This window comes from Podarcis raffonei, chromosome 16 (assembly GCF_027172205.1).
Source record: "Podarcis raffonei isolate rPodRaf1 chromosome 16, rPodRaf1.pri, whole genome shotgun sequence".
Taxonomy (NCBI): Eukaryota; Metazoa; Chordata; class Lepidosauria; order Squamata; family Lacertidae; genus Podarcis; species Podarcis raffonei.
The window spans coordinates 25,931,985-25,945,160 of NC_070617.1; the positions used below are offsets into that span (position 1 = coordinate 25,931,985).

General features: G+C 46.4%; 1 protein-coding gene across 1 annotated transcript; it reads left to right on the forward strand.

Moving 5' to 3' along the window:
* Positions 1–3,603: 3,603 nt before the first annotated feature.
* LOC128403343 (hydroxysteroid 11-beta-dehydrogenase 1-like protein B) lies at positions 3,604–11,984 on the forward strand. The gene is made up of 6 exons (XM_053368044.1): positions 3,604–3,871; positions 5,413–5,543; positions 6,861–6,972; positions 8,285–8,473; positions 9,560–9,703; positions 11,603–11,984. The coding sequence occupies exons 1-6, from the start codon at positions 3,790–3,792 to the stop codon at positions 11,815–11,817; spliced, it is 873 nt and encodes a 290-aa protein (XP_053224019.1). The 5' UTR covers positions 3,604–3,789; the 3' UTR covers positions 11,818–11,984.
* Positions 11,985–13,176: the final 1,192 nt, after the last annotated feature.

The following is a 13,176-nucleotide window of genomic DNA, read 5'->3' on the forward strand; positions in this document are numbered from 1 at the left end:
TTAGGGCTTTAAAGGTCAGCACCAACACTTTGAATTGTGCTCGGAAACATACTGGGAGCCAATGTAGGTCTTTCGGGACTGGTGTTCTATGGTCTCGGCGGCCACTCCCAGTCGGCATTCTAGCTGCGGCATTCTGTATTAATTGTAGTTTCCGGGTCACCTTCAAAAGTAGCCCCACATAGAGCACATTGCAGTACAGCTGGGAACACACCCAGTCTGGAATCCCAGACAGTCACTGCCAGTCAGTGTAGACAATACTGAGCTAAGTCTCACTCACCATAAGGCAGTTTCTTATGCTCTCCCGATCTTCCAGATAGGGCTTCAGTTCTGCAGGGATGCAGAGCGAGAGGGAGAGATTTGGGACAAGTGCAAGGGGGACATTGCATCTGTCTTCTGACAACCTTCCTGAGGTTTTGTAATACAACCCCCAGCAGCCCCCAGCAGACACTGAAGTCCAAGAAATCAAGATGTCACAGGGTGGATGAAGCTGAGTTACAGGTTGGGTGCTGTCCCCCTACACAGTGGATGGCGCTGTGGTCTAAACCACTGAGCCTCTTGGGCTTGCCAATCAGAAGGTCGGAGGTTTGAATCCCCGCGACGGGGTGAGTTCCCGTTGCTCTGTTCCAGCTCCTGCCAACCTAACAGTTCGAAAGCACGCCAGTGCAAGTAGATAAATAGGTACCGCTGCTGCAGACAGGAAGGTGGTGGTATTATTATTATTATTATTATTATTATTATTTGAATTTATATACTACCCTATACCCGGGGATCTCAGGGCAGTTCACAGAATAAAATCAAGATATAAAACCACAAAATACATAGTAGTAATAATAATAATAATAATAATAATAATAATAATAATAATAATAATAATCCCAATAGCCCCCCCTCACAAAAACATATTTTAAAAGGGCATAGAATGTAAATCAGATCAACCAAAGGCCTGGTTAAAAAGGAATGTTTTTGCCTGACACCTAAGGGTGGCTAATGAAGGCGCCAGACGAACTTCCCTGGGGAGAGAATTCCACAGACAGGGAGCCACTGCAGAGAAGGCCCCGTTCTCGTGCTGCCGCCCTCCGCACCTCTCAAGGAGGAGGCACATGAAGAAGGGCCTCAGAAGATGATCTCAGGCTCTGGGTAGGTTCATATGGGAAGAGGCAGTCCTTGAGGTATTGTGGTCCTGAGCTAGTTAACAGTAGATACTTTCAAGTTACGTCTTGCTATTTAAATGGTCTCCTATCTGTGTGAACCTTCCTGAGTTCTTAAAGAGGAAGTGGAGAAGAAGGTTTATTTCACTGTCCTGTATAGGTCAGAGGGTGCAACATTTATATATTAAATGACATTTGTAGACTGCTAAAGATTTTTATTTTTAAGATACTGAAGTGGTGTACAGAAAATTGAAATCTGCAATAAAACCATCAATAGCAAACCACTAAACTCATCATTATAAAATACATTCTAAGCCACAATGTAGCTCAGGGGCTACAGTCATCTACGTTGCATGAAGAATGTCCCGGGTTTCAAGTTGGGCTTGGAAAAACTCTGTCTGAAACCCTGGAAAGCTGCTGCCAGTCGGTGTAGACAGTACAGAGCTAGACAGATCAATGGTAGCTTCCTATGTTCCTAAAGGAACACAGTCCAGCTTTAAAAACTGTAGAAAGCCCAAGCAAAAGAGGTTGCCTTTAAGAGGTGTCTAAACCGGCTGTGGGATGCAGGTGGCGCTGTGGGTTAAACCACAGAGCCTAGGACTTGCCGATCAGAAGGTCGGCAGTTTGAATCCCCGCGATGGGGTGAGCTCCCATTGTTCGGTCCCAGTTCCTGCCCACCTAGCAGTTCAAAAGCACATCAAAGTGCAAGTGGATAAATAGGTACTGCTCTGGCAGGAAGGTAAACAGCGTTTCCGTGCGCTGCTCTGGTTCGCCAGAAGCGGCTTAGTCCTGGTGGCCACATGACCCGGAAGCTGTCTGTGGACAAACACCAGCTCCCTTGGCCAGTAAAGAGAAATGAGCATGCAACCCCAGAGTCGTCCACGGCTGGACTTAATGGTCAGGGATCCCTTTACCTTTTGAAAAAGGTGATGGAGGAGACTTCTCAAGAACAACAACAAAAAGGAAAGCGAGTGTAGCCTAGTGGTTGGAGTGCAGGACCTGGAAGAGACCTGGGTTCAAATTCCCACTCATCCTTGAAGTTCACTGGGTCATCTAGATCTAGACCAACCCTCTGCAATGCAGTGATTTCAGCCAAAGCACCCATGACAGATGGTCATCCAACCTCTGCTTAAAAACCTCCAAGAATGGAGAGTCCACCACCTCACGAGGGAATCCATTCCAATATCAAACGGTTCTTATCATCAGAAATTATTCCTGGTGTTTAGTCGGAATCTCCTTTCTTGTAACTTGCACCCTTTGGTTTGAGTCCTACGCTCGGGAGCAGGAGAAAACAATCTTGCTGCATCTTCCATGGGACAGCCCTTCAGATATTTGAAGGTGGCTATCCTATCTCCTCTCCGTCTCCCTTTTTCTAGGCTAAGTATACCCAGCTGCTTCGACTGCTCTTCATACGGCATGGTTTCCAGACCCTTGATCATCTTGGTCGCCTTCCCCTACACACTTTCCAGCTTGTTGTGGGGATTAAGTGAGGAGGAGGAGGAGAACCATGTAGGCCACCTTGAGCTCCTCGCAGGAGAAGGTGGGGTACAAATGCAATCTGTTATGTACTGAAGTTCTCACCCTGGGCCAGCAGGGGGATACTGTAGATAGTTTTCACTCAGGTCCACATATGCAAATAAGGGATTGAAAGTGACATTCGGTGATTGGATAGTTACAGAAAGTGGTTACAGTTGTGTTGTAGTGGAGCTCTATATAAGGAGGCTGGCTGAACCCTTCACTTCAGTTCTGTTCTGGCCTGTGAATAAACAAGAGCTGTTTGAAGAATCGCTGTGTCGTCTGATATGTTCACCCACAACTTAACACAATAATAAAAAGTCCCCAATGAGTTGAGAGTAGTGGGCCAATAGCTCATTAGCACCAACAGACTCGCCTCCACAGCATTTGTGAGGTTTGCTGCTGACAGTAACACCCACCCACATCCAAAAGCCTTTCCCTGCTTCACACTGTGCTGGTCTGGAGGTGAGCACTCCTCCTGCGGGAACTTAGTTCCCTCTGCCTCTCTGCCCTGAGCCTCTGTAGCTCAGGAGAGGCTGAAGGGTTATCAGACCCAGAGGCAACCTCAGCTTCCTCTGACGGGGCTGAGAGTGGAGCACCTGCAGGCAATGGATCCTCCATCACCTCAGGAGCCAGAGCAGACTCAGCTGGTGCCTGCACCTGAGGATCCAACACAGGTGAGGACCCTTCAGGCTCAACCCCCAGCCCCGGCTCAACTGGTTCCGGAGGCGGGGAATCCTGTGCAGGCTGGGATCCCTCTGGTTCAGCATCCGAGTCTGAATCCCAGGCCGCCACACACACTTTGTGCCACTGTGAACCCACATATGAGCCTGCAGAGAGGGGAGTGTGACGCATGCCATGATATGATGGATTCCAACCACACAGGTTTTTTAAAGTGCTGATCGCTTGAGGAGGCGAAGGATGTTTCTTTCACAAGTTCAGACTTTGCAGCCGGTTGCAAAAGGCACTGGAGCCAAGAGGTGGAGCTGTGCGCCCAAGGCTAGGAGAAATTGCACAATTTGAAGCAGGGAAAGGCTTCGGGTGGCCACAGGACAAAGGGTGGATTTCTGAACCTCGCCAAACAAGTCCAGCTAGTCAAGGTTAACGATTGGCTGCCTAGACAACCATGGCGGTGCTCAAGATCGTCGCGCCTGTCCTCATCGCTGTCCTCGTTTACTATGCCTATACCTGGGAAAGCTTCTCCGAAGGTAAGCCAAGGGAGAAGGGTTGCCTCTTCTGAAACGTGACCTTGATCGTCTCTTGCACATAAATGCCTCTGCCGTTCTCAGGGATGTTTGCACATAGGTAGCGACACCAGACAAGCACCTTTGCTCTGCTCTTGTTGCATACCCTCCAACATTTATCCGATGAAAATAGGGACCACCTGTTCCATAATAATATTAAAACAACAACAACAAAGAAGAAGTTACTATTTATACCTCACGCACCCGGCTTCCAACATATATGAAAATATAATAAAACATTGAAAAACCTCCCTACACAGGGCTACCTTCAGATGGCTCAGGGGTCGGATCACTACCCTCCAACATTTCTCCAAAGAAAATAGGGAAGTCCTAAGGAAAAGCGGGACATTCAGGGATCAGATCAGAAACCGGGAGAGCTTCTGTAAATATGGGATTGTCCCTGGAAAATAGGGAAGCTTGGAGGGTCTGTTGTTGGCACTTGCTAAAAACTTTTTTTGTTTAGACTACCCTATCCAGATACGTAGAACCTGGCCCATGTTTTACATTAGTGTTTTTATTATTATTATTATTATTATTATTATTATTATTATTATTATTATTATTATTAAATTAACTATCCCTTCACCCTAAGGTTCCAGAGCGGGTTACAACAAAACACAACTTTAAAAACAGTTTAATTACAGTCACTGGGGGGGGAAGGTGGATCCTGAAGACCCAGGTGCCAGGCGAAAGAGGTGCGTCTTTAGCATTTGCTGAAAGCTGTATAACGAAAGTGCATCTCTGTGAAGTGGGAGTTTTGCAGCTTAGAGGCCACCACAGAAAAGACCCTCCCTTGGGCTGCCACCACCCCTGAGACTCGGGGGTAATGATCATTTATTCTGACTTAATTTTTGAATGTTTTAAAGAATTGCTTTCATCAACTTTGTTGTTTCGTAATGGTGTCGACGTTCTGTTACAATCCAGCCGTATATTGATCTTGTGAAATAAAATCAATTACTAGGGAGGAGGCAGTAATACTTCTAAATCCCCATTGCTGGAAGCCACCGGACGGGAGAGTGCTGCTGCACTCAGATCCTGCTCATGGGCTTCCCTTTGGGGCATTTAGTCATCCACTGCGAGAACAGGATAGTTTGGATAGCTCAGTTGGCTAGAGCGTGGCACTGATAATACCAAGGCTGCAGGTTCGATACCCGTATGAGGACAACTGCGTATCCCAGCATTGTAGGGGGTTGGACTAGATCAGGCATCCCCAAACTCGGCCCTCCAGATGTTTTGAGACTACAATTCCCGTCATCCCTGACCACTGGTCCTGTTAGCTAGGGATGATGGGAGTTGTAGTCCCAAAACATCTGGAGGGCTGAGTTTGGGGATGCCTGGACTAGATGATCCTAAGGGTCTTTTCGAACTCTATGATTCTGTGACTGCATGGGGGCCCCTTTGGCCAGACTCTCCTTCTATCCTTACGTTTCCGTTCTTACGAACTTCAGTGCAAAACATCTGGATTGTAGGCGGCTGGTGTTGACCATCTCCTCCTCTCTCTCCAGAAATGGTGCGAGGGAAACGGGTCCTGGTGACGGGGTCAAGCACAGGGATAGGGGAACAAATGGCCTATGAGTTCGCCTGGATGGGGGCCCATTTGATGCTGACAGCAAGGAATGAGACACGCCTCCAGAAGGTAAACTGTTAATCCCTTGACCCCAATGTAGTTAATCTCAGGTACCTTGATTCCAATAGTCTTAGTTTGGCTACAACCCTTAGCCTCCCCTCCCCTCTCAAAAATACCCCCCTCATCTCTTCCTCATCTGACCCTCCTTCTGACCAAGCTCCCCTCCCACAAGAATCCGTTGTTTAATAATGGAAATCGGTTTAGTTTAGCCATGCCCTGATGGTGACCATTGGCTTGTGGGAACATGGAGGCTTTTTCCCTGATGGCACCGGCATTATGGAACGCCCTCCTTGCTCTAAGGCGTTGGACTAGATGACTCTTGGGGTCTCTTCTAACTCTATAATTCTGTGATTTTATGACTCACCATCACTACTGCTATTCTACTGGTTTTTAAAGACATACTTGTTTCCGATGAACATTCCCCTGAACTTGATCTTCCTGATCCAACTGTTTTGATTTTGATTTTTTAAAATTATGGTGTTTTTCAACTGGCTCGCTGTATAATAAATTTTGTGGCTGTTTTTTACTGCTCAGATAGGATTGTTTTATTGTGCATTGTAGTATTTTACAATGGATTTTATACTTGAAAACCACTTAGAAGCCATTTTCAAGTTCCCTCTTTATTTTTATTTGTTTTCTGTTTTTTGCATAATTTTTATTAAGTTTTTTTAATTTTACAATTTAGAATATTCATTTAAACAACCTTAAAATATCAATGACTTCCCTTCTTCTCTTTTCATGGTTCAGTTTGCATGCCATAAAAGGTAAAGGTAAAGGTAAAGGTACCCCTGCCCGTACGGGCCAGTCGTGACCGACTCTGGGGTTGCGTGCTCATCTCGCTTAAGAGGCCGGAAGCCAGCGCTGTCTGAAGACACTTCTGGGTCACGTGGCCAGCATGACGAAACTGCTCTGGCGAGCCAGCACCAGCGCAGCACACAGAAACGCTGTTTACCTTCCCGCTATAAAGCGGTACCTATTTATCTACTTGCACTTAGGGGTGCTTTCGAACTGCATGCCATAGATCCCTGCATATTTCACATAAACTAAGCCATCCAATATTCCATTTTTACATCCATCAAAATTTATTTACACTGTTGAATTTATCTTAAAGCTGCCAACCTTTTCAAGTGTAGACAATTTTCACCCATGTATTCAATAAACATTTCCCAGTCTTCCTTAAACGTATACTCTTCTTGTTCTCTTATTCTATAAGTTAAGTCTGCAAGCTGCACATATTCCATCAGTTTAAGTTGCCAATCTTCTTTAGTTGGGACCTCACTCGTTTTCCATTTTGGGGCTCATTTTCCATTTATTTGTTTCCTCCAGGTAGTCCAGAATTGTCTGAAACTGGGAGCCGCCTCTGCTTCGTACGTCGTTTCAGATATGAGTGACTTGGCTTCTGCCCGGAATGTTGTGGAAGAAACCAAGAACGTCTTGGGTAAAGATGGAAGGCCAGTCTCTAGCCAGTCTTGGAGGGGTTCTTCCAGTTCCCAAAAGGCTGCCACACAAGCTACCTGAGGCGCAGGCAAAGGGCTCCTTAACCCTTTCGTCTTGAGGGGAACAGCCCCAAAGGCATTTGCCGGCTTCTGCCCTGGGACACCTCAGCTATTGGCCTTGTCTGCCTGCATCTTGGCAAAGATCAGCCCAGAGATCTTTCGATGAAGGATGGTATATCATCATCATCATCATTAAACCTTTTATTGGCATCACATACAAACATCCATAGCAAATCAATACAGAATTACCACCTTCCCAGTGACACAAAACGTTTGTCAAATGAAAGAGGCAAAGCTGTCTAGTATTACAGCTCTAGATCTCCAGGGAAATCAGACGTCTGCAATGTGTTTCGACAACAAAAAACCAGATAAAGATATTTAGCCACTAACCTGGTGAGCTCCTGATTATTCCCCAATAATAGAAAATGTATGACCTCTAACTCTGGTTTCCATTTGGGGATGCAGAGTTGATCTAGGAACTGCTGGTGGAGATCAACATATAGTTTACATTTACGAACCATATGTGTAAGAGTTTCCACTTGATGGTCTTCACATGGGCAAATTCTTTCTCCTTCTCTTTCCCAACCTGATTGGCCTTCCAGATAATTTGGACAGCAACTCCCATCAGCCCCAGTCATTTGAGATTAATAGATTTTGACTTGTTTCCAATTTCTCATTGATTGGGTGTATCTTCCAGCTCTGTGATTCTGTGAAAGCTGGTGTCACCGGATTACGTTCATCAGTTTTGTTGACTTGGTTAACCTAAATAGTTTGAAGTGGGTTTTCAATACATGGGCAATTCGTAGTTACCATTTTGACTGTCATTCTGTTACTATCTTCCTTACTGGTTCATGCAGATCATGGTTTTGAATAATGCTCTTTATTGGGTAGGGAGAAAAAAGTTTGGCAACAACTGTCTTAATGCAAGCCTAACCAAATTTCTCCTGCGTTCCTACCAGCCGGAATGGCTGCTAGGAGTGGGCAGGAGTTGGTATCCAAAACATTTGGAGGGCACCAGGCTTGCCTAGGCTGGTATCAGAGAATCGTAAGGTTGGGAGAGACCCCAAGGGTCATCTAGCCCAACCCCCTGAAACGAAGGAACCGCAGCTAAATCATGAAAGGACTGAGCTCGGCACAGGCTGGTTTTCAGGGACAGCCTGAAAACATGAGAAGAGGCTGAGCTCCATCCATCTCCAAGCACAGCTGTTGCTCTCCCTCTTCCCCTCAGGGTCTCTGTGCTCTTTTCCCTTGCAGGGGGGCTTGATCTGCTGGTTCTGAATCATGTCGGTGGAAAAATTGGTTTTGGCCCGTACCAAGGAGACATGGAATCTGTGATCAGCTCCATGACGGTCAACTTCTTCAGCTATGTCCAGGTCACCGTGTCAGCCCTGAGCATGTTGCAAGAGTCCCGTGGCAACATCATCGTGGTATCGTCCATAAGCGGTATGGGCAGGCGACTGGAGACCCCCCAGCCTAAGTGATCTCAGGAGGTCCAAACTTTCTCAGCACAATTCAAAGTGCTGGTGCTGACCTTTTAAGTCCTAAACGGCCTTGGCCCAGTATACCTGAAGGAGTGACTCCACCCCCATTGTTCTGCCCAGACACTGAGGTCCAGCTCCGAGGGCCTTCTGGCGGTTCCCTCACTGCAAGAAGTGAGGTTACAGGGAACCAGGCAGAGGGCCTTCTCGGTGGTGGCACCCGCCCTGTGGAACGCCCTCCCATCAGATGTCAAGGAAATAAACAACTATCTGACTTTTAGATGACATCTGAAGGCAGTCCTGTTTAGGAAAGCTTTGAATGTTTGATATATTTATCGTGTTTTAAAAATTCTGTTGGTAGCCGCCTGGAGTGGCTGGGGAAACCCAGCCAGATGCACGGGGTATAACTGTATTATTATTATTATTATTATTATTATTATTATTATTATTATGTACTGAAGTTCTCACCCTGGGCCAGCAGGGGGATACTGTAGATAGTTATGCAAATGAAGGATCGAAAGTCACGTTCAGTGATTGGATAGTTTTAGAAAGTTGCTACAGTTACGTTGTTCTGGAGCTCTATATAAGCAGGCTGACTGAGCTCTTCAGTTCTGTTCTGTTCTTGCCTCTGAATAAGGAAGAGCTGTTTGAAGAATCGCTATGTCGTCTGATATGTTCACCCACAACTTAACAACTACTACTACTAGATGGGGCGTTGGCCTGATTCAGCAGGGCTCTTCTTAGGTCCTTCTAGGGCTCCTGCATCTAAATTTCCCAATCCTCTGTTAATTTATTGGAGAGCACTCGCACCCCATTCTTCAGCTGAAAAAAACATGTGGGGGAGAAATTCCTTTCTGTCACCGCTTTCTCTGTGTCAGTTGTACAAACTTCTATCATGTCACCCCCTTACTTGCCTCTCTAAACTAAAAAGTCCCAAACGCTGCAACGTTCCCTCAGAGGGGCAGTTGCTCCATCCCCTTAACCCCTTTGGTTTCTGGAGAAATAGATTCTGCAACCTTCCAAGTAAGAATATGTTCCTGTTTTCTCTCAGGCCGCCTTCCATCCCCTTTCTCCGTTCCATATGCCGCCAGCAAAGCTGCGCTGGAAGGATTCTACAGCTCCTTGCGCACAGAGCTGCGCCTTCGGGAAATCAACATGCCCATCACGGTTGCCGTGTTGGGGTACATTGACACAGGTAAGCAGCCCCAGGTAGGGCAGCCGCTTAGTAGGGCTGGGTGATAATCCAGTGTTCAACATCGTGATATATCACCAGTGTTGTAAGAATTCTAAGGTCTCAAATGTAAAATAAATGTTCATAAATGTTCAAGGCAAACACATACATACGTATATAAGCCACGTGTCTGAAATAGTACAGGAGAGCAATCCTGAAGCCAGTTTGACACTCCCAATGACCAAATATTCCTCTGTAGTAAGGGTGGAAAATGGGGAAAGCCTTTGTTGGATGTAAAACGCAGGAGCAGTCAATGACAACATTCCTAGAGTGTACATGTTAGAACATGGGGAGGGATGACTGTCCATCAAGCAGGTAAACTTTCTGGGGACGGACTTCTTCCGCATGTGACCAGAGGTGGGTGTGGCCTCACCTGTGCGGGTAAATGATAAAAGCACAGGGCAGGCAGCCATCTCTCTCTTTCTGCCATCTTCCTTCGAGGAAGCAACATCTAAGATTGCCCTCTTGGCTCTCAGCCAAGAGAGGAGGAAAGGACTATCTTCCTATAAGATAGATTCTAAATGTATTTTACCTTTTTAAGCCTGTCTGCCTTCTGGGATCATACTGTGATCAGAAGGTGAGTAAACTCTTTTATACTTTTATAAAGACTGTGTCGTGTCTTGTATTTTAAGAGGGAACAAAGGGGAAATTACCAGAGTAATTATTACAGAGGTTCTAGCGAACCTATGCAGACGTTACCGTTGCGAACTTAAAAAGGGGAATGTTATAAACTCTGCTGATATTTTGGGAACTTGTTAGCACAAGTTGGATTAGCATATAATCTCACAATATATCCTCTCCTGCACCCCTGAACATTCCCACAGCCTTCCCATTGTCTTTTTGCTTGCAAATCCTGTCTTAAGGGTGTATTTGTGTATGAATAGGGTTAGTTTGTGACCTGGATCAGGAATTAAAGCATTAACCATCACAAAAGAATGGCCAGACTGCCCAGGTAATGCAATCAGTGACCATTCTCAGGTATCCTGGCAGACAGGATTTCTGCTGTAGACTGTCTACTTCTGTGATGGATGGATGCTGTTTTAGGGGGATGGTCTTGGGCAACAGGGTGGCCAATTTCAAAAGTCTATACAGTGGTACCTCTAGATGTGAACGGGATCCTTTCCGGAGCCCCATTCGCATCTAGAAGCAAACGTAACCAGCAACGGCACATCTGCGCACGCACGCATCACTTTTTGCCGCTTCTGCGCATGCACGTGATGTCATTTTGAGCGTCTGCGCATGCACAAGCGGCGAAACCTGGAAGTAATGTGCTTTGTTACTTCCGGGTTGCCACAGAGCGCAACTCGAACGCACTCATCCCGAAGCACATTCAACCCGAGGTATGACTGTATAAGGGTTTGCGCACCATTGTTCAGGGTTCTCTTCCCTCCTGCATGTGGTGAGTGGGGACCCTGTTGCAACAGTTCCTTGAATAAAGATCAGGCTTACTAGCCGCTTTGCTTCTCAATATTCTCTGGTTGGCCTCTGTTATTTTCTCCTACCGATAGGGAACCCGCTTAAGGACTCTGTACGGGCTCTTGGATACCCCATAAGGGAAAAGGAGCAGTTTTTTCTTATCACACCAGCTAAACATCGTGATATACAGGCAGGGAACATTCCCAGCCCTACCTGAAGATGCTGCTGGGGAGTTTAGACCTTCTCCATGCAAGGGAGATTCTCTGCCACCAAATCATAACCTTTCCCCTAAAACTAAATCAAGGTTGTAGTCCTCTCTTTTTTGGGGGGGACCATAAGGACTAGAATCAGCAGCAGCAAAGTAGACAGACCACCAGCAGCTTCCAAGGTCCTGGGGTGCCTGGTGCCCTTTGCACACTGACTTGCCTTCTGTGTTTTTTTCCGCAGACACAGCTGTGAGGTCGGTAGAAGGCAAGATGTCCCTGAAAGCAAGTTCGAAAGAGCTCTGCGCCCAGGCAATCGTGAGGGGCGGCGTCATGAGGGTGAGGGAAGTTTTCTTTCCTTACTGGCTCACGAAACCTGTGCTGCTCCTCAGAGATTGGGTGCCAGGAGTCGTGGACCAGATCATTGGCAACAGCTACGTTCTGGAGAAAATCCTCTGAGAATTATTTGTGGGATGAACGGAAAAGCTACGAGTTCCGGTGCTGCAAATTATGGGGGGGGGGTGCTTCCAGGTGCATTTCTCAATCTCTCTCTCTCTCTCTTGAATATTCAACAGTGTTTTAAGTGCAAATCTCTCCTAATAAACACATTTTTGTGTGCAGTTCTAACTCACACACACATTTCCCTGAATATATGCATCAATTTTTATGGTGTTCTTATTTTTTTGCATAACCAAACAACATATGGTTTCAGGGAAGGGATCTTCCCAAGCTTACCTGGAGATGCCAGGGACTGAATTTACGGTAACTTCGGCACGCAAAGCTCTACCACTGAGCTGTGCCCCTCCCCTAAAAATGAAGTAAGATCCTAGTCCTCATTGTTCTAAACAAATAGCAGATTTAAATAGGAATCTGCCTTACACCAAGTCAGGTCCATCAGCCCGATCTGGAAATTCAGCCCCAAGAGCTCCTGCATGCAGAGGAGATGGTCTGCCACTGAGCTGCACCCTTCCCATGAAAATGAAGTAAGTTTCTAGTCCTCATGGCTCTCGTTTAGAGCAGATTTCAAAAGGCACCTGCCTTATGCTGAGCTGTAGCACTTCCCCTATCCTTTGTTGTTGTTTTCTTGTTTTGTCGTTTAGTCATGTCCGACTCTTCCTGACCCCATGGACCAGAACACGCCAGGCACTCCTGTCTTCCACTGCCTCCTGCAGTTTGGTCAAACTCATGCTGGTAGCTTCGTGAACACTGTCCAACCATCTTGTCCTCTGTCGTCCCCTTCTCCTTGTGCCCTCCATCTTTCCCAACATCAGGGTCTTTTCCAGGGAGTCTTCTCTTCTCACGAGGTGGCCAAAATATTGGAGCCTCAGCTTCATGATCTGTCCTTCCAGTGAGCACTCAGGGCTGATTTCTTTAAGAATGGATGTGTTTGATCTTCTTGCAGTCCATGGGACTCTCAAGAGTCTCCTCCAGCACCATAATTCAAAAGCATCGATTCTTCGGTGATCAACCTTCTTTATGGTCCAGCTCTCACTTCCATACATCACTAATGGGAAAACCATGGCTTTAACTATATGGACCTTTGTTGGCAAAGTGATGTCTCTGCTTTTTAAGATGCTGTCTAGGTTTGCCATCGCCTTTCTCCCAAGGAGCAGGCGTCTTTTAATTTCGTGACTGCTGTCACCATCTGCAGTGATCTCCCCTATCCTAGTGTTTCCCAAACAGAGGTCTCCAGCTGTTTTTTCAGACTACAAACCCCATCACCCCCAACCGCTGATCCTGCTAGCTAGGGATGATGGGAATTGTAGTACCACCATATCCTTTTGAAAAAGAGCATTTGGAGGCATCCCCTCCTGCTAA